Source organism: Pinus tabuliformis, chromosome 1_1 (genome assembly GCF_031772625.1).
Source record: "Pinus tabuliformis cultivar Carrire ecotype Pingquan chromosome 1_1, CPIR1, whole genome shotgun sequence".
NCBI classification, from domain to species: domain Eukaryota; kingdom Viridiplantae; phylum Streptophyta; class Pinopsida; order Pinales; family Pinaceae; genus Pinus; species Pinus tabuliformis.
The window spans coordinates 579,153,893-579,175,507 of NC_142297.1; the positions used below are offsets into that span (position 1 = coordinate 579,153,893).

Here is a 21,615-nt window from a genome sequence, read left to right on the forward strand (position 1 = left end):
TGATTTATGATAAATACCAGTAGAAGATGGTGTATGGGCACTGCATGTTACCTCGTATAAGCCAAAAAATGGAACGTTCTAACAATGGTCTCAAACAATGTTTTGCTCGCTTCACTACATCTCTCACAATTTACTCACAGTAGGGAGAAACCTAAATTCTTGCCCAATATTTCAAGTAGTGGTTCTCTGATATCTTGTTTTAAATTCTCTGAAGTTTACAACATTGGTCAAATTCTAACAACTACTACCCCCCTAACGTCCCCAATACTTCTGTCAATAACACTCCCAGATTTTCTTTTGAAGTGTTTCATAAACCATGACAGAGAGGCTGCACCGCAAAGAATGTACATCCTTCGGTTTAGGTGCCCGGACTGAAGCATTGAAACAAGACCCATTGATGCTGTTGCGTACTCCACAGTTGGATTGGCTATGAAGTGGGTCAAGCCTACTCGTTTAGGTCAAGCTCGGTAAAGCCCAGTCAGACACACCAAGACTCCAGGAATCTGACCAAAATTGATGAGTTCGATGGAATTTGAGCAAGTTGCTTGGATAGTCTGGCCAAGTTTAACTATCTTGCCAGATTTTAAGAAGTTTGTCATACAACTAGCTACATTGAGGAAACTCCAGAAGCTTCCTAGGAAGAAATGTTGGGCATTGGCCACCTTTCGAAATGTTGCCACTAACATATCGGCGTATACTTCATCATGTGAAGACATGCAGCAACAAAAAGTATCATTACATTCTTAAACTCCTTACACACAACAGAACTCATAAAATTAACAGAGATCGAAAAGCCAATTGAAAGAATACTAGAACCAGTGCATCTATTAGATCTGCTGTGTCTAAATACAACGAGAGGCCCTTTGTTTATAGCAAACTGGGAGGAATCCAGTATTTAAAAAGGGTGGGTAGCAAGTATACCAACTAAACTTTTATTAATTTCCGCGGTTTGTTATTTAATGCAAATGAGACAATGAAGAGTGTGCGTACTTACCTACAGGCCCTGCTTGGACGAACAACTCCCATAGTAGTTCTTCTGAAACTTGGGCATCCAAATTTCCAACGTAGGCTGTAGCATCCTGATTCCTTTCAGCCGTGTGCTGCCCCAGAAGATTGGCTCCTACGCCCGGTGTTATCCTGCTGGTCATTTTCTTATTCTGTTATCGGAATAACAGGATCCTGCTAAACGTTCTGTTCAAACCCCACCACCATTTTCTGGCTCTAGATCTGTATTTGTATTTGATTTGTTGTCCTCCGCTGGGAGTTATACGACAGGTGCTCCTAAACCGCTCGCCTAAAAATTGAGAACGTTTTGCTATTAGCTAACACTTGTTGCTAAAGAGGAGAAAACTCCCAGCAAGGTTAGTTATATTATTTCAAAGGAAATTGAATATGAAACCTTCTGTGAATTTGAGTATTTGAAATTGAATATGAAACCTTCTAAGAACTCGAGTAATTAGCGGAGGAGGGAAAAACTCTCCGCAAGGTTATTATATAAATTTAATAAGAAAATTTAAAGATAATTATATTTATTTCCATTATTGGATTAAATGTGATTTATAAATTCATAATTAATTAATGGATTTTTTTTACGCCATATAGATAAATAAAAAAAGTTATACTTGCAAAGATGAAGGTAGTAGAAAGATAAGAACTAATTGTCCTGTTTTATATATAAATGAGTAAAATTAATAATGGAATTAACAAATTAAGATGTAATACTATATTTTCTCCTTATTCTTCTATAACTTGAATTTAATTTTCGCCCACGGGGCTTTGGATTGACAGTAAATGGGTGTATTGTTAAGACATTCTTGCTATAGATCACTAGTTCAAATCCCTTCATATAATACTTATAATATAAGTTTCTATCATATTAAATGGAATTAATAAAAACTAATTATCACGATATATTTCATATAATACTTATAATATAAGTTTCTATTATATTGAATGGAGTTAATAAAAACTAATTATTACGATATATCTTTAAAATATTAAATAAATTAGATTATGGGGTTTTACGCATTATATTAGATATCATTTTGGGATTCAACTGCGTTAAGTAAGTCATTCACGTATGACCATTTCCATGAGAGGTAGCCGTAACTGACTAATTTCTCATGATTTTTGAATAGTTCACTTAGCACTCATTGCATCGGGTGATGCTCACAGGGGTGAAGAAATGGGATTAAAATTAGTGAAATGAATCACATAGCGTCAATCATCACTTCCGAGGCTTGCACACGGTAACCAGGACTTCCCGGGAGGTCACCCATCCTAGATCGCCTCTGGCTCAAGTGCGCTTAACTGTGGAGTTTTCCCCACAATCTAGTTCACTTAGCTTGCTATCCCATTTGCAAAACCTTAGCAAGTATTGTGCCTCATGAACCATTCAAGTAGAGATCCCTTCACTCTTTTTAAATTTAAGTATGGGGGTTTTACGCAGTGCATTATATTAGATATCATTTTGGGATTCAACTGCGTTAAGTAAGTCATTCACGTATGACCATTTCCATGAGAGGTAGTCGTAACTAACTAATTTCTCATGATTTTTGAATAGTTCACTTAGCACTCATTGCATCAGGTGATGCTCACAGGGGTGAAGAAATGGGATTGAAACTAGTGAAATGAATCACATAGCGTCAATCATCACTTCCGGGGTTTGCACCTAGTAACCAAGACTTCCCGGGAGGTCACCCATCCCAGATCGCCTCTGGCTCAAGCGCGCTTAAATGTGGAGTTTTCCCCACAATCAAGCCCACTTAGCTTGCTACCCTATTTGCAAAACCTTAGCAAGTATTGTGCTTCATGAACCATTCAAGTAGAGATCCCTTCACTCTTTTTGATTTAAGTATGGGGGTTTTACGCAGTGCATTATATTAGATATCATTTTGCGATTCAACTATGTTAAGTAAGTCATTCACGTATGACCATTTCCATGAGAGGTAGTCGTAACTGACTAATTTCTCATGATTTTTGAATAGTTCATTTAGCACTCATTGCATCGAGTGATACTCACAGGGGTGAATAAATGGGATTGAAACTAGTGAAATGAATCACATAGCGTCAATCATCACTTACGAGGCTTGCACCCGGTAACCAGGACTTCCCGGGAGGTCACCCATCCCAGATCGCCTCTTGCTCAAGCGCGCTTAACTATGGAGTTTTCCCCACAATCAAGCCCACTTAGCTTGCTACCCCATTTGCAAAACCTTAGCAAGTATTGTGCCTCATGAACCATTTAACATACTAATTGACTTGAATTTATTAAATAAATTAGATTAATAAAGGATTTAACATACTAATTGACTTGAATTTATTTGCGAAATGGGTTAGGGTTATCCACTTAATAAACATTTATTAACTTTTTCTTATTATTTTATTTAATAGTAAAGATATAGGTTTTTATATACTCTATATAATTTTAAATCATAATAAAAAGTCTATTAATTATTATTGATTTATAGGTCACATTTAATCAAATAATGGGAAAAAAAATGGTCTATTAATTAATTATGGATTTATAGGTCACACTAATCAAATAATGGAAATAAATATAACAAAAATAAATTAATTAACTAATTAAATCTCCCTGTCCCTTTCTCTTGGTCCAGTCTAGTTACCCGGTCCAATATAGTCGTTTCCTGGTCAAATATAGTCGTTAATTGATCTGCTCTCTCTATTTAACCTGTAACCATGATCTGGTTCTTCAACTCGTCTTGACGATGAACTACACTTGTTGGTTCAAAACGCGTTGACAAATGTATTACGATGTGATTTTCACCGAAAACTCTTATCTATAAATAAAATAATTATATTTATGTCTAATTAATGACCATGAAGTAGGTCAAAGGGATTGTTGAGTACAACGATGTTTATACAATGTGGGAGAAACAAATGGTCTCCTATAAAAAATACAATGCATGAATATAAAAGGTACAATACAGGAACATAAAAGATATAATGTATGGAATGCCTTGATGAAGAAGATCCAGGGGCTAATGGGTCTAAGGATCAGACCCATATCTCCTAACAGTCGAGGTTGACTGAAGAACACTGAAAAAAAACTCCACAAAGTTTGTTGGCTTGATGAAGGGCCAATGAGAGGTGAGGATTGTCCACTAAATCGTTGTCTGGGGAAGTTCGCACACTGTTGAGGTCTGGAGAACCTAGTATGTCTCGCAAGGACAGATCTGAGACGGATTTGTTGTTGAGATCTCGTGTGGCCTGGTGAGGTCCCATGGATCCTCCCTAATCTAGAGTCTAGATATGAAACAGTATCAATCGGTCTCTTTGTGTCATTGTCTAAAGGTAGTGTCCTGAAAAATGTCATGATCCTTTGTGTGGGGTCTGGTCTGATGGGAGGTTGAAGAATATGCGCTTAGAACCTCAAAGCCTCCTTCATTTATAGGGCCAAAAATCTCTGATCAGGATACTTAAAAAGTTTGTGAGGATCTGAGTGTCTCTAAATAAGCAACGAAACCTTCCTCTCATCTCGCAGTAGATAGGGCATCCAAAAATGAAGTGCACCTCGGTCTCTACTTCCTGTAAATGACAAACCTAGCAAATTCTGTCTGGTCTATCAATCTGGTGGTCCATCTCTACTCAAAGTCTATGAGAACCTGCTCTGAACTGGCCTAGAGGAATGCGAAGAGCATGCATCCAGTGGTGAAACGTGTATTAGGGTCGAATAATGAGTCTGTCTCTCAACTCCAAGAAGTGCTCAATGTAGAAGGTCATCTTTAGGCGTAACCCTCCCAGAGGATTGACCCAGGTGACCTAGACGAACTGCCTATAGATGTCCTTCTTGATGATCTTGTTCAAATCCTGTCTAGTAGGTAGAAGGTGATCAGGAGCATCCAAGGAATATCGAAAAGGAGGGAGACGATCCAACTGAATGCCCACTAACTCTAAGAGATCTGGAACTCTTGTAAACCAACATCTAGCCCGGCCTGAGGGAGTAGAATGGGAAATAGTCTCAAAAGAGCAATATTCCAAGTAAGGGTAACGGTCCCTACTCTTTATCAAGTCTGCAAATCCCCAGACACAATGCAAGAATGAGACCAAACTGAAGATTGTCTCAAGCCGAAAGGGCTGAGCTCCAAACTCTGCAAGGATGATGTGCTTAGGTATTGTCTGTTTGCATCTAATGATGCGACATAAAAGAAGAATCTGGACTCTCACAACTAAAGCCCAATCTAACTCAAGTAAAGACGGTCCCCAAATCTCTTATCCATAAAGAATAGTGGGACGAATCAAGGTGTCCAAGAGGCTCATCTTGGACGAGATGTCCTAGAAGTGATGTCAAAAAGCATTGTCTCTCGAGAAGGGCTAAGGATCCATATCCTTTGTTAATCCGAGGCTGATCTAAATTTGAAACTACTTGTAAATGGTTTGCAAGGTATTCAATTTAGATATATACATATTTAAAAGATGTCCATGTCTTGCAGAAAGAAAACAAATGAAAATTTCAGTTGTTCATGACCCATTTAAGCATAGCAGATTTATTTCCTTTTACTGTTTAACACACTAAAACGAATTTGTTCTGCAAAATAAATCAACCACAGATGCAAAAGAAGTTGATAAAGCAATTCACCCCTCCTGGGCTACGTTTGCTGGGTCCAAAGCTCCCAAATGGGCTTGTCCTTGTTTTAATTAAATGCTCAAATTGAATATACAGCTGAATAGAAGCATCTACAGGTGGAATAGATGGTAAAAATGGATTCATAACACTTGAATCCTTCAGGATTGACTACTGGTTCACCTCCAATGGATACCTGCAACCTTATACAGTCTTCACAATACCGGGCCCTGGTGGCTCCTAGAACTTTCACGGCTCCAAAACCTCTGCAAATGACCTCAGATGGATGTAAGACCTGCACCAATGGCTTCAGAAGGTCGAAAATACCCAAAATCAAAAAAAAAAAAAAATCGTCCAAAACCGCCTTTCCTAGCTAAAGTTATGGCCATTTACTCCCAACTGCCAGCTGCCCCTACAAAAACTCCAGCTAACTTTAGTTAAGTCCAGATAGGCCCACCAAATATGGCGGGCCCGCCAATTTTGGCGCCCCTGCCAGAATCTCCGCCAAACGAACTGGGCATTAACTGGTTGTTAAAATTGCATGTGACCGAGAAATCAGGTTGGCGGTTAGCATGGGATTTCGCGCCAGCGGTTCGGTTCTCTGCACATGGTCATATGGTATGGGGTCTGGCCCCCTTGGGGCCCCGCCAAAACCAATTTGAACCTTTAAATAACATTATTCCGCTCTCCATGCAAATGAAATCCCCATGGCGCGTTGGTAAGGTGTTTGTATGCTTGGTAGGAGGTTGTGTGTTCAAAACTTGCCAATGCCAAAACATTTTATATATGCGCATCCATAGGGTATGATGACGTCACCCAGGCCACGTGGCGGCCTCCGGGCCTGCCACGTGGCAGTCTGTGATTGGTTGTCGAAAAGGAATATTCCCTAGAATATTCCAAGGAATATTCTATGGAATATTCTTTTTTTAATTTTTTTGAAAAATTCAAATTTTCAATGTTATTGACAAATTCTTCTTTTTGCCATAACTTCCTCATACGGTGACCGTTTTTCGAACCGTTTGCGGCACCGGAATCAGGAAGATGAGCACTTTCCAGTCGTTCAACTTTGAACCAGTTATGAGCATTTTAAATTTTGAGCATTTTACGACACTTAGGACATGAGCACCTGATCAGAGGCTAAAGCATTGGTCGCAAACTGAAGCAGGGACCTGAGAATTGCACTCCCAAGTACGTTTTTGTATCAGTGATCTCGGCCTCCTCCCCTTTAAATAGGAAGTGAATGTCCAAAGTTTTCTTCACCCCATTGAAGATCATAACCTTGGTTTTACCCAGGTTGACCGTCAATTGTCGAAGATCGCAAAACAGAGCTAAGGCATCGAGCTGCCTCTATAATCCTTCTGGAGATGAGGAGAGGAGGACCACGTCGTTAGCAAAGAGTAAAATAGATATCAGGATCTGGTGAAGAAGGCAGCCATCAGTGTCTTAGATATGCTTGTGTAGAAAAGCCTCCAACTCATCAATATATATCCCAAACAAGGTAGGGGACAATGGACAACCTTGTTTAACCCCAATAGTGCTTCGGATGAAATCGGACATCCTGTGAACCATGCGAAGATGACCAAGGATGGACTCATATAGGTGCGTAATAGTTGTCAATAGGGTCGTCGAGATGTCAATATCTCTGGGTCTTTGGAGTAAGGCTTCCCTTGGAATAGAGTCAAAAGCTTTCCGAAAATCTATGAAACAATAATAGACTTTCGAAGAGAGATGTTGTGCCTCCTCAATCACGGTGCAGAGGATGAAGATGTGGTCAATGGTCTTATGAGTTGGTCGAAAACCTACCTATCCCCTAGATCTGAGTTGTCTCTGATCAAGGTCATTGAAGAGCTTCCTATGTAGAACAAGAGTATACATATTCGAGAACGTGTGGCTTACCATGATCGATTTGTAGTTATTGGAATTTGAGTTGGAACCTAATTTGTGGATTGAATGGATGATGTGGTGTGACCATGCCGCTGGAAAACCTTCATGGACTACATGGTTGAAGAGATCAACCAAGTAGCTAACCAAAGCACAAAAACCATGTTTAAAGAACTTTGCTTGGTAGCCTTCCTCATCGGCTGCCTTGTTGTTGTGCATCACCCAAATGGCCTCTCTAATATTTTTGTCTTAGAATAGGTAATGGGAAGGGGGTGGGGAGTAACATGAATTTGGCCCTGCCTCGAAATATCATAAAGGTTGGAAGTGTGAGAGAACATGGATGTAGGGTCGAGGTCAAATGGAAGAGGGGAGCGTTGGGGAAGGATGGTATGCCAAAATTGTTTAGGGGAGTGGGCAAGGAGAGCATAAAGTTTTTGTCTTCTATGAGAGACAAAGAGTCATTTCTTGCGACGAAGGAGACGATGGTAAGAAGCTTTGAGGTCAGGGTGAAAGGGTTGAGAGTGGGTGAAGTCAAATCGAAGTTCTCGATGTAGATTCTTGCATTTGTCTTCATACTATTTGTTCATGGGACAAGATCCAACTTTTCGGGAGATGGAGGTGGAACGAGTGGAGTGAGGGAAGAATTTCAGTGTTGCTTCCCAAATGGCAGATGAAAGATGGGTGTACTTAGTGGAAGTAGAATCAAGCAAGGATAATTGGGTCTCTGATGGGAGCATCTTGTGTAGGGTAGAGGAGAAGATATCAGGGTCACCTTCGTCTAATCGAAAGGTGGTTCGATGTGGGCCTCGAGGGGAAGGATGGGATGGAAGGGGAGGGTCATACCGGAGAGAGAAGGAAATACATGCATGATCAGCAAGGGGAATATGGGAGATCGATAGATGACGAATAAAAGGGAGCAATTTCTGGCTAGTGAGAACATAATCAACTACACTCACACCCCCGCCATATGGTCGACACGTGAAAAAGCGGGAGTCTGGGAAACAGGGGAGACCATTTAAAACTAACAACTCTTATGATTCCCACAACTGCAATAAATGCTTACCATAAACTATAGTGGGCCCCAAAGCATCATCTGACATCCGGTGAAGGCCAACTAAATCTAGATCTATCCCCTGGGTACAAAACACATCCTCTGATCGATCATGAAGAGGGATCTAGAGATCTCTAGTACGAGCATTGAAGTCACCTAGGAGGATGACTTCCCCAACAATAAAGTATTGGGTGATGTCGGTGTACAAGTCTATAAAGGGGTCCCCATTTGATCCATTATGGATGGAAAATGGTGAAGAGGCTGGGGGAAGTAACAGACTGCAATGTAGATGTCTCTCAAAGGAAAGACTATGATGCTAATCTGAATCCACATAAACCTAGCATACTCATCATTGGCTACTAAAGATACCATGTTCTGGAGTGAGTCACTAGCCAAACAAGCAACTCCACCTGATCCTATGACCCCTCCCGAGCTCCTCGTCCCCTACCTGCAAACTGAGAACCAATGGTAACCTGCGATATCTGGGAGAGGTTGAACAGGGCTTTCATGAGTCTCGGTCATGAAGAGGATGTCCATTGATTCGAGAGTATCATACAAAAGTCTCGGCGATGAGTAGAAAGATCCATTTCCATTCCAACATCAGATAGAGATGCTTGTACCCTATCATCTCCCCAAGCGGGCCAATCATTTGGAACCTCCAGTTCAGGGTTCCCACCCAGGTGGGAAGGAGTCCCGAATGGCTGCCCGAATATTCTTGATAACTGCCCATTTCCCTATCTGTCATGCTGCCATAACCTATTTTCTGGACTGTTTAAGTTCCACAACTTGTGCTTGAGTGAGGTCCTCATCCAAGAAAATCATGCTGGGGAGAGAAAACAACTTCCGCTTGGCCTTGAGGACACGAAGTCGATCGGATGCAGTCTAAAACCTGAGGAAGAGAGTGGAGTCATAGCCCAACCAAGCTATTTCCAGAGCTATATCAGGGAGGCTAAGGGTATCCTGAAGGGACCTAGCCCCCACTTCCATAGGATCAGGAGAGGAGTGAGGTAAGGGGAGACCTCTCACCTTGAGATTCAATTCTCTTCCTCGTCTAGTGCATTCTTCCATAAGTTTTGCTTGCACCACCTCCTTAACTGCACCAAGAGGGGTAGGAGTTGGATCCTTTACCCGAACCACCTATGCCCAAGAATTGATGTGTGTCTCAGTTTCTTGTTTAAAGGTGGCTTGTTGGGATCAGATTTCTTCCTACCTGCTTTTAAGGTCGAGAATTTCTGCATGCAACGTATCATTTGGAGGATGGAGATTTTCTTGGTCTTTGCTTACATGTAATATCTTCTTAAGGGATAAATTATCCCTTTCCACCTCTGAAACTCTGGTAGAGAGGGTGTGTATTTCTGAATGGAGCTTGTTGTTTTCAGTTTCCAAAAATTCCATTTTCTGCAGCATTTGTTTTACTTGGGTTGTCCATAATGAGAAATTCGACTCCATGGTTTTTTCATGGACTGAGTTTCAATTTGTACCTCTTGACCCTCAGCCATTATTACTGCGGGTTTAGGCGAAGCTGGGGGCTCTGACAAGATTTCAAGGAACTTGAGTAATACAATTATTTAATAATTATTATCCAATTTTAAGGTAACAGTCAAGCGAGACACCAAATTGGTGCATGAGACCCCCTTGTTTGTGGGACAAGGGACCCACCTCTGTGCAGCGATTTAACCGCTAAGTCTACAAAGGCATACATAGTCTACCCCCCTTCGGTTTTGAACTTGTGACTTCTTAGGAGGAAACACATGTTCTTAACCATTAGGCCCACTCAAGTTGTATTAATGTGTAGGTTACAATATATTTGTGAATATTTTAACACTAAATCATTCAAGTTAAGATTTTTTTTAACAAATATCATGGTTTATATTGTTTATATTAGATGGATAATAGAGATTTAACTTCCATAATATTTTATAATATTCCTAATAGTATATACAAATTAAAAATTGAGATTTATTTCCAAAGTAATTATGTCTAGTGAGTTCTGGTTTTTTTTAACTGATATATGATTTTTGGAAGTGAACTATTGATATTATAAGAGAGCCTATTTATAGATTAAAAATATCCATGGTAAAGTGAGAATAAATCTTCATGGATAAAAACCATTTTCCATGTATATATATATATATATATATATATATATATATATATATATATATATATAAAAATTAATATCTAGAGGACTTTGGCAACTATCTCGTACTCATATGACATGGAGTCGATTCCAACTGCTACCATTATAAACTATAAGCGCGTTGGACCTCCTCGCACGTAATACTTTATTAACACGACCATCGCCCATTGAGTTGCTCGAGGGCATAATTCTTTTTATAATTAATAATAATAATTTAAAATAAAGTTATAATTTAGTTAGTTTTTATGATTTTTTTTTAATTTTAGCAATATCAGATATATTATGAAGTAAGTGTTTTGATGTTTATTATTGGTTGATACATATCGAAGTTTATTAGTTATTTAATTTATATGGTTGCACTAATTCATATAAAAAATAAAAAATAAAAAATGTCTATTTTGGAATAAGGCTTCTAAAATTTTAATTTAATTATCAATAATTACATTGAAGGTGTTCCCTCTGCGGGGTTGGGCTGCGCAAATCTAGCTAATCAGATCCTTTGATTTTTGTCATCCTCTGTCCAATCATTTTTTTACCATGTGGCTTGTGTCGTTAAAGCAGGTCCAACTCATGTTTGAGTCTCTGCTTGTGTTGATACTTTTCCCACCCACATTCCTCCTATACATGATCTACCCAACATCAATAGAATTGATGGAGAACGTTGCCCCGTCGTCGAGCCCGACCAAGACCAAAACCATACCTTATGAGCTAGGAAATCTGAAGAAGTTGCAACGTCTATGGTTGGCGGGCTGCAATCTCGTTGGAGAAATGCCAGAGACTTTAGCCAACCTTGTGGAGCTCACAAACTTGGATTTATCCCTGAACCACAATTTTCATGTGTTGTAGTTCTTCTTCTTGATGGAGCAAATCAACTTCTTGTAACAACCCATGTTTATAATATGTGAAGAACAGACAGGATTTGGTTGATATTTCATGGATTTTGATGATGCATTTATAGATTTTAGAGGTCCTGACTCTATGTATTGTGAGTATTTGGAGAAAGAAGTACGTTGGGGAAGCGTCATCAACCTGTTATGAGGCGCAAAATTAGCATGTCACAGTTAAGTGAATGTTCAAGCATTGAAAATAGACCTCTAAGTGAGTCCTTCCATGAAGAAAAACAGAGGGCACCCAACCCAATTGCCCCACAATCTAGGGTACCCAATCCCCCATCCAATGAACGTGGAAACAACATACCCATTTTAAAAAACAAAAACAACCCCTATGGGATGAATACTAATGAGGGCAATAATTAACCACCCCCTGTGGATGCCTTCTTGAAGGGTATGGCCCTAGAATTGGTCGTATCATATCAAGCTCAACCATTCATGGGGCGGGGCCAGTTTCCTTTTGTTCACGTGGGTGGGAAAAGTTATGTGAAGAACCCCATGGGAGTTAGAGGATATTGTGCCTTGATGAGGACTAAATCATTCCCACAAACGGTTAATCCTTAGGAACATGGTGCGCAAATGCTTGAGCCTGCTCATTTTCTTCAGGCTTGCTTTCTCTATAAGTGTTGCCTTGGTCATGTTTGGGACATCTACATGTATAGGTACTTGTTTCTTAAGATACTTATATTTCATTACTGCACAGAAAAAAGATGCATAATACAATTTTGCGTTAGGATGCAAAGTAGAGGTATGTCAAGGTGTGTGAAATAGAAGTTGGATATGTTTATCTTATTGTTTATTGGAATTGTTTTTATAAATCAAAATATCTTCTCTTCTCTGACCCTTCACCTTGCAACATAAGCAAGAAAAGCCAAACATGTTTGATTGTAGGTCAACATGTTGTTTGTTTGCAAGATTGAAGGTTCAAGAGCATGTGTGCTTTGGGGGTCCCTTTGCTTATATGTGTTGTCTTTGTGACACCTTCTGGAATGCAAGCCTATTAATGTTACAATAAATATAAGAGTTTGGTATTCCTTGTTGAAGACTTTGGTCAAAGTTAACATGACTGTTGTTGCATCTCGAAATTTCCTTCCAAGTTTTTAGGTTTGGGGTTTTAGGGTTTGATCATGTTTCAATTGCTCACTGCATCATATCAGTAATGATTGATATTGAAATGTGCTTGTAGATTAATTGTAGTTGATGTGTGCTTTGTTTTGTATTTAGCTCTCATAGTAAAAAATAATTGACTATTGGATAATAAGAATCTTTAAGTGAGCCCACCCTTTGTAGGACTAAATTTTGTTTCATCTGGATCTGATTTTGGAACCTTTACTTTTCGAAGGAAAAATTGTCTTATCATATTCTAGACTCCGGAATCATATGTAGGTTGTATGTAGATAGTCTAGGTCAGTATACTTGTCTTAGAATCTTCGGTGAGGTATTCGCTTTCCATTGACTTTTCCATTTGCCTTTCTTAGTTAAGGGGCACCTCAACAAGAGTTGAATGTAGGTGTTTCTAGAAGTAGAATTGGATCACCATTAACTTCCCATTTACTTTGGCAGGTTGCCCAAACTGGGGTGGGATCACCTCAACAAGAATTGAACTTATATCTTTCTGCAAGTGGAATTGATTCACTATTGATTGGAAATGGAACTAATATGTTTTTTGTGGACCAAGGTGACTTGCAATTATGAAGTCTTCAACGGCTATTTCTCTCTAGCTTGTATTGTAAGTTGTTCTCTCGGGTAGTTCTCACAAAGCACATTTTGTTATGTTTAATATGTTACCAGAATCCTTGTGTTTCACTTTCTGCAAGGTTTTCAAATCCCTTAATGATTTCATGTTATTGATGGCTCATCTCATTTGAATTCTTTGCATGTAGATACCTTTATTTCCCAACAATAGATCGAATTTCCAAAGAATAGTTTCAATTTTGATATCTTTTACTACCTAGGCTATCCACTTGGTTTCCAACTATCGTAGGGGTTGTCACAGTAACTCCTTCTCTTGTTTTTATTTACTGTTTGTAGGTTACTGAATGTTTATTTCATTTTAACTTGTTTGGAAGTAGATGTCCCTCCTTTCCGTTGCTTTGTAGAAGTCATGTCATCCTGAAATCCTTCTATTGGGGACTTTTTGTGTAGTGCTTCCTTCAAATTCACTAAAAAAAATAACACTAACAAACCCCACCATGTTGGTGATGGTAATCTAGAAATGGGAGGAACACAAGGAATGAAGTATGTCTACTTGTCTTGTATCTCCTAAAGACAAAGGCAAGGTAGTGATGCAGATGCAATGACATTTTGGGCAACAAATGTATTGTGTTACTTTAGTTTTCAGACTATGATTATCTTGGATCCAAATGTACGATTATAATCCCAAAACATGCTCATACTTGCGCGCAGTTAAATCAAACATCACAAATGAAAATACTATTATTGACACCTTCTAATAGTTCATGGGATTCACATGTGCAAATATTTTTTCAGCATCTTCCAATAGTGAATTCCAAATGGGGTTGGGAAACCAAAGTTAAGCTTAATCTTCCTGAGAAATAATATGGTAAGTCTTGAAATAGTGGAAATCTCAATCATGGTGTTCTTCCTTGGCTTATGATTCTAGTTTATTGTATGGGTGTCAGGATGTGGAGGTCATCTTAGGATCAGTAGTGGATAAAAGTAATTTAATACATAATGCTTTGCTAACTGATGTTTCTGCTATGACGAACTGAACTTGTTGGGACAAGGAAAAGAAACTATCATGTTCCATAATGTTACGACTTCCACCAAAACTTGGATCACAACCCTAAGTTATGAAGCTCACCTAGCTACTGATATTATTTTCATATTCTTTTCTTCTTTTCCACTGCAATTATATAGTAGATCTTTATCATTGTCTTCCATTAGAAAGTTCTTAGATCTTTGAGAAATTTTTTTATGATTAATTATTTCTTCTAAATTGAGCATTTGTTATGTTACATTTTTCTATATTGTTGGATCTATGAGAGTTCAGAGCATGGAAATGCTAGAACAACTATGCAACCTTCCTCTCCCAACTTGTATTTTCTTCATATAATTCCAGTTGTTGCATATTTCCATATTGGGGGTGTTTGTTTCCCATTTCAAATGACAAGTTGAAGCAGCACAACACCTTATGATTTTCAATCCTAAACATTATTTTTTCAAATCATGCCCATCCACTATGCATGATTTGCGGCGATATAATAGTTTGGTAATTATATTGAGATTATGATGAAACTCTTGTACTATTGAATTGCTTAGATATAGTTATAGATAATCCCTTGTTCTATAACTAATCATGAGGCATGCATTCAGATTCAAGCTCTGATGTGTGCATAGAGGATTATTACATTAGTTGTGGTGATGATGTCATTTCCATCAAAAGTGGTTGGGATGAGTATGTATTACTTATCGGTGCCTTAGCTCCAATGTTATTATTCGTCATGTGATTGGACAATGAAATGCCTGACAACATCAAAGGTTTCCATGCTCAAGATCTTCATATTTTCAACTCAAGGAGAGGCCTGAGAATAAAAACAGCCCCAAGTAAGGGCGGTTATGTGAAGGATGTCTACATATCCAATTTTACAATGAGTGTTGGTATTGTCTTTACTGGGCTTTATGGTGATCACCTTTGTTATAGGCCAATTTGTCACATCAGATCAATGAGCCTCCTAATGGGGTCAATCAAAATCCTATAACTCCCTTGTTACCATCTTGCACAAAGCCCTAAGCATGTACCTTTCATTTCCCAAAGTTTGAGCCCTAAACTAAATCATTTGAGCCAATTTAAGGACCAATGCTCCTTATAAGCCTATTGAGGTGTGTTCACCAGCAGGTTGCTCCACTGTGTCCAATGTTGATCACCAGCAGGTTGCTCCACTGTGTCCAATGTTGATCACCAGCAGGTTGCTCCCCTTTGCACCTGCGTTGGTTCTAGAAATTTGGGAGAATGATCGGGATTTCGGAAGCTTCACCTTCTAAGAGCTTTCAAAAGTTGTTAGAACTACTTACCTTGGATTAAAGATTCAGAGCTTATCTTCCCTACATTGGAGTTTTCACCTCTTATCCATTGATCCTATCCCTCCATCAAAGGTGGATCTCTTACCCTAGAACGGTAATTGGATAAGAAGCCATGACTTACCTTAATCCTCTATAAATTTACAACCCTCTATGTGGTTGTGGTTGGCTTTTGAAGAAGGAATTTTTCCCTTATGCTGCAATAGTGAGTGGTCATCATCTCGTGCATTTAGGGTGATTGAAGGTGCATCATGTGACAAGGAAAAGACAAGTCAACAACTTGGAAGAGATCTTCTACAAGATCAACTGCTACTTATGGTTGTAATATCCTTCCATTTACAGTAATGCAATGAATTCATTGTTTTCCTATATGTGATGTTGTTATTTCACTTATTTCAATACCTTGTTGATCTATTAGATGAAGTACTTAGATGATATTGCATAGATGTTGTAGTTTCTTGGCTTGTGATATCTAACTGTGCAGGTTCTAATTTTGGCAATCAGAGATGGAATTGGAGCTTCCAATCTAAAGAAGGAGTGATGCATGCAAAGGATTGCAAGTAGGCCTCACTCCATCATCTATTTACTTTAAGGAAAAGCATTGGGTTCCTTATCTCTCTGTTCTTCTAGGTTAGCCACCAACCTAGGGGAGATAATTTTGTCCGCAATTGTAAATCTCATATAACAAATTGGTGACCATACTGGGGAGAGAGAATTCCCTTGGTGGTTTCCTTGTCCATTGTGTTAGATCACCTCTTTGATAGACCTTAGTTGCATCATCCAACCAAGAATAGACCTAGGAAGTCAATTCATTGAGACTTTTTTACATTTTTTGTGTCGGAAATCTCTTTCTCGGGCCTAATGCTCCCCTGATGCCTCTGACAGAACGTTGCACCTCACCTTGGCCCATTCTATCCCAGCGTTGCATAGCCTCGCTCACGGTTCTCTGATTCAGTCGGGGGACAATTGCTTGATTGCCAAGAGGAATAACGTTGCTGACCAAGGTGAAGGTGCGGTTTCTCCATCAAACGCTCAGGGTTTGAGTTCAGTGTGTAAGAGACCGACTGGTATCGTTTTTGAATTGTTTTTTGATCAGAGTTCGCTGCAGAACAGTGCTCTCGGTATTCCTATTCAGCTGGAGAGCAGTTGCGCTGTTACAAAGAGGAGTAGCGTTGCGGTTTCTCCCTCAAACGATCATGGTCGGTTCTCCACGTGCAGAAAGCCAGCGGGTATCATTCCTGAGTCTCTCGTTGACTTTCATGGCGCGTGTTTTAATAGTTGCAATATTAATATTGACAATATTATCAATAATAATAGTAGGTATGAGTTGAATTATATACATAATATTAATAATTATCATAATAAGAATAATGATACCATTATTAATAATAGGAATTTTTATAATTTTAATAATATTCGCAAGAATAACTATTATAATAATAATATTAATATGATGTATAGGAATAATATGAATTTTTGTAAGAATAATAATTATAATATCAATAATAATAATATTAGTAATAAGAATTTATTTAATCATAGTATGAAGCATGAGAATAATAACAATATTTTGGATTAAAAAAATTCGGATAATATTAATTTATGTGACATTAATAATAATCCTTTATACCCTGAGGACAAAGATTCTTTTAATAATAACATTGATGTTGGTATTAATATTAGTAACCATAACAATGAGAATTTGTATTTGAATCAGGTTTATTTTCCCCCTTCTTCTCGGAATAAGAGAGTGGTTAACCTCTCTAACTCTTCTTTTTCCCCTTCTGTTTTTAGTTTTTTAGGCAAAGGTTTAAACTTTGCCCTTGCCCCTAGAAGAATCCCGGTGGATGACATTATTTGCGACATGGAATACAGGATTAGGGATCTTACGGGCAATATCAAGGACACTATTAGGCAGGATTGTGCTGTCGTCCTTAGAAAGGCTAAGCCCCCTCGGAAGAACCTCAACAAGGAGGAATTCTCTGCCCTTAAATCATTAAGTCAGAACCAAGAAATTGTCGTTCTGAACGCTGACAAAGGAGGGGCTACAGTCATCCTTAACAAGGATGATTACCGTAAGAAGATGTTAGATCATCTTCACAATAGTGGCTGTTATAAAAAACTGTCCAAGAACCCTCTTAAGAAAGTTTCTAGGACAGTGGCTCTCGCCATCAAGTCCAGTAGTTCTGTGGGCTCTCTAGGCCACAAACTCATTGAGAGCAGTCCCCTTACTCCTAGGATCTATGGGTTACCTAAGATTCACAAAGAAGGGGTCCCTCTGAGGCCTATCGTCAATACCATTGGTGGTCTGACCTACCTTTTAGCTAAGTTCCTCGCCCTAAAACTTAAGCCCCTGGTTGGCCGCACTGAGTCCTTCGTGAAAGACTCTGCATGCTTCATTAAGGAGCTTAAAGATATTAAACTTGATCATGATGACATTCTTGTCAGCTTTGATGTGGTCTCCCTTTATACCTGCATCCCTATAAAGGAGGCCTTGGAAGTGATCTACCGCCTCACGGATCCCGATACCGCACATCTGGTTGAGATCTGTCTCACTTCCACTTTCTTCTGTTTCGAGGGTGAGTTCTTTGAACAGACTTGTGGTGTTGCCATGGGTTCCCCCCTTTCCCCTATTGTCGCCAATCTCTTTATGGAAGATTTTGAAGCCAAAGAGCCTCGGATCATCTCCTTCCCAAGATTTGGAGAAGGTATGTGGATGACACTAATGTCATCTGGTCCCATGGCCAAGAGGAGCTGGATCGCTTCTTCAATCACCTCAACTGTCAATCCTCTGCCATTAAGTTCACCATGGAAAAAGAGGTCAATGGTTGCTTCCCTTTCCTGGATATTCTTATTTCTAAGAATATGGATGGCTCGCTCTCCCACTCAGTGTTCCGAAAGAAAACGCATACTGAGCAATATCTTCATGTCGATTCCCATCGTTTCCCTGCTCAAAAGATGGGTGTTCTTAACACTCTTGCTACTCGTGCCCTGAGGATTTCTGATAATAAGAGCTTTGATAAGGAGAGATCCCATCTCCTTAATGTCTTTGTGGAGAATGGCTACAGTAGGCGCCTAGGTCAGAAGGCTTTCCTTAAAGCCTCTAAAAATGCGTTAATTAATAAAGAACTGAAAGAGCGCCGACTAGGTGTCTATCTTCCCTATGTTCAAGGAACCACAGACAAAATTGCTCGGATCCTTAAGAGGTATGATATCCCCTCTACCCTTAGGCCCCTCAACACCATTCGTAAATCCCTTCGATTGGTGAAAGAGCCTGTTGACCCTAAGGACATGAAGGGTGTCTACTTGATCCCTTGTTCTTGTGGAACCCCCTATATCAGGGAAACAGGACGCTCCATCCATCAGAGGATCAACGAACATGTAGCTGACCTAAGACATGGGAGAACCAAGTCTTCAGCGTTAGTAGAGCATGTGGAAAAGACCAAGCATCAGGTTTGTATTGAGGAGGCCAAGGTTGTTTCTAAGGTTGCTCAATTCCATCATCGTAAATTTAGGGAAGCTATTGAGATTGAAAGAAGGCCTAACAATCTCAATAGAGATGAAGGCTGGAAAATCAGTAGCTGTTGGATCCCTGCCCTGTCGTCTTAGTCTTTCTCCTCCCCCCCCCCCTTTTATCTTTGTGCTAGCTTTCTGTGTTCCCCCTGGAGCCTTCCTTCCTCCTAGGGTTGATCCGTTTTGCTTTGTGGTTTTTATTGGTCTTTTTCCTGTCCCTCCCCTTTTTATTTTTTGTGTCGTTCTCTCCTTTTTATTTTTATTTATTTATATACCTTATATATATAATATATATATATATATATATATATATATTTTTTTTTTTTCTCGGTATAATTATCTATTTTTTTTTTTTTCTGTATAAAGACTATTCTATTAAAAGATAAAAGGAAAAAATATTTACAAAGAGGTTTGAACCTCTGAGGGGGCTGTAGCCTGCCCTCTACCAAAAAGACTGTTGCAGGTAGCACACTGCATTCCTTTTACAAAAATGAGAATCATAGAAGTGAGAATTATGGTAAGCTTGAGAGACTCAAAGCTTCAGAGGAAGCTGATCATTTACAAAAATGCTATCCTTTACAGTCGCTATTACAAAAAGATTGAAAACCAAAATTATGTCCTGGAGACTGTAAAATTTCATGCTGATATGAAAAAAAGCCATGCACATTGGGAACTTCACACCAATACCAGAAATCATAAGATAACTTGCTGTCATGACGCTGGAGCCAGGAGTGATTAAACCTGCGGTGGAGAGCCTGTCGCGTTCTCATTTGCCTGGTTGGGGGAGCTTACCCAGGTTACCATCACATTGTCTTCAGCTTCCATCATACTGCCTTCTGGAGGAAGAACAAGATTCAGAACACTTCCAGAGAGGCGCGCAGGCTCACAAGCAATAATTTGCTCTTGAGGTGAAGCTGGCTGGGGTTGAATGTCTTCCTGATGGCCCTCCTCGTGCAGCACAGCAGAGTCATTGAGGACGACTCCAGCCAAGTCACCCTGAAAATCACTTGAATTTTGAGATTGAGACTGTACCCTGGAGGTTTCATCCGAGCTTGTAGGCTCATCTTCCTCCTCCGAGAAGATAACAGTTATAGTGGCTGAGATGAGAGGCTTATTGAGCCTGCTTCTGAACTTGAACCGGGTCGTTTGAAAGGAGCTGTTCAGGGTGGGTCTAGAATGGTCAGAGGGCGGAGAGGATGGAGAGGCAGAGGCTAACGGAGTTATGCGTTGAGGGGCAGAGCCACCACGACCCCGAGAACCTCCACGAGAGCCTGAATTACTACCACGCCTGGGGATGCCGCGACGACGGGCCATTACAGAATGAATCTGCAGATTGAAAGAGCAGGGAGACTGAAGGTGAGAGTAAAGCGGCCAGACACAGGCTAATTGAACCCAATTCAAGGACCAAACCTCTGTACAGTAGACCCAAATGCAGAGCTCGCAATAAATGGAATAAACTAGAAGAAAAAACCAAGCAAAGATAGAATAAACCCAATGCACGAACTAGACACTCGCAGAAAAGACCGAATCGATACACCATACACAGACAGGCAAGACAAAATTAGTAGACCGGACACAGATGGAAAAGACCAACTCAATACACCGGACACCGGCGGAGGAAACCAAAACCATATACCAGAAGCAGGCCGATTGAGACCAGTTATGAAGCCAAGGGGGCTTCCAAATTCTCTGAGCTGCGCAGGGGCGCTGAGGGCATAACCAACAGAGGAGAACCAAAATGCCAATACCTGAAGAACTCGGAGCAAATGTGCCGTGATTAAGGCGCGCCATAATAAAATCACTTACCTGCAGACCTCGAGCCCAATGATCCATTAATGCCTGTAGATCACATACCACGAACTGCCAGAACCAGCTAAGTGGAATGACAACTGCCCAAGTCGCATGCAATGGCATTAACACGTTATTAATGCACCCGCATCCGGGTAATTATCTATTTACTATTTTTATTCATTTATTTTATTTAATTTTTCAACTATCTTTTACCTTAGCTTTGTTCTCTATTATATATTTTGATTTTTATTATTTTTATTTGTATCTTTATTTTTATTCTTTTATTATTATTATTATTTTATTTTTTAGACTAACCTTTATTAGCCACATTCTTAATTTATTTCCTAATTTTAGTTTTATTTATTTATTTATTTTTCATTTACTTTATTTTTACTTTTTAAACTAACTTTTACCTTTATTAGCTTTATTTTAGTTTTATATTTTATATTTTATTTTTATTTTTATTTATTTGTTTTTCCTCTTTTATTTTGATTTATTATTAATTTTGTCTTTTCAAGTAACTTTTACCTTTACTAGCTTTGTTAATTTATTTTATTATTTTTTTCCTTCTTTTATTTATATTTCTCGTTTCTCATTCTAACTAACTATTATCCTATACCCTATGTATATTGTTATTATAATATTTCTTATATTTTTATTATTAAACCTTTTAACTAACTATTAACATTAACACCTATTAAGTTATTTTATTTATATAAAATTT

At 39.1% G+C, this 21,615-nt stretch overlaps 1 protein-coding gene and 1 pseudogene across 1 annotated transcript in view; one reads left to right on the forward strand and one right to left on the reverse strand.

Annotated features, from left to right (window-relative positions):
- The window catches only part of LOC149214570 (uncharacterized), a 118,660-nt gene extending 117,248 nt beyond the window's left edge, over positions 1-1,412 (reverse strand). The window contains exon 1 of the mRNA XM_089392326.1: positions 995-1,412. Within this exon, the coding sequence (XP_089248452.1) occupies positions 995-1,148 (154 nt within the window). The 5' untranslated portion in view covers positions 1,149-1,412. The remainder of the gene's footprint in view (positions 1-994) is intronic.
- Positions 1,413-10,734: 9,322 nt separating this feature from the next.
- Positions 10,735-13,241, forward strand: LOC149214571 (uncharacterized; annotated as a pseudogene).
- The last annotated feature ends 8,374 nt before the right edge of the window (positions 13,242-21,615 follow it).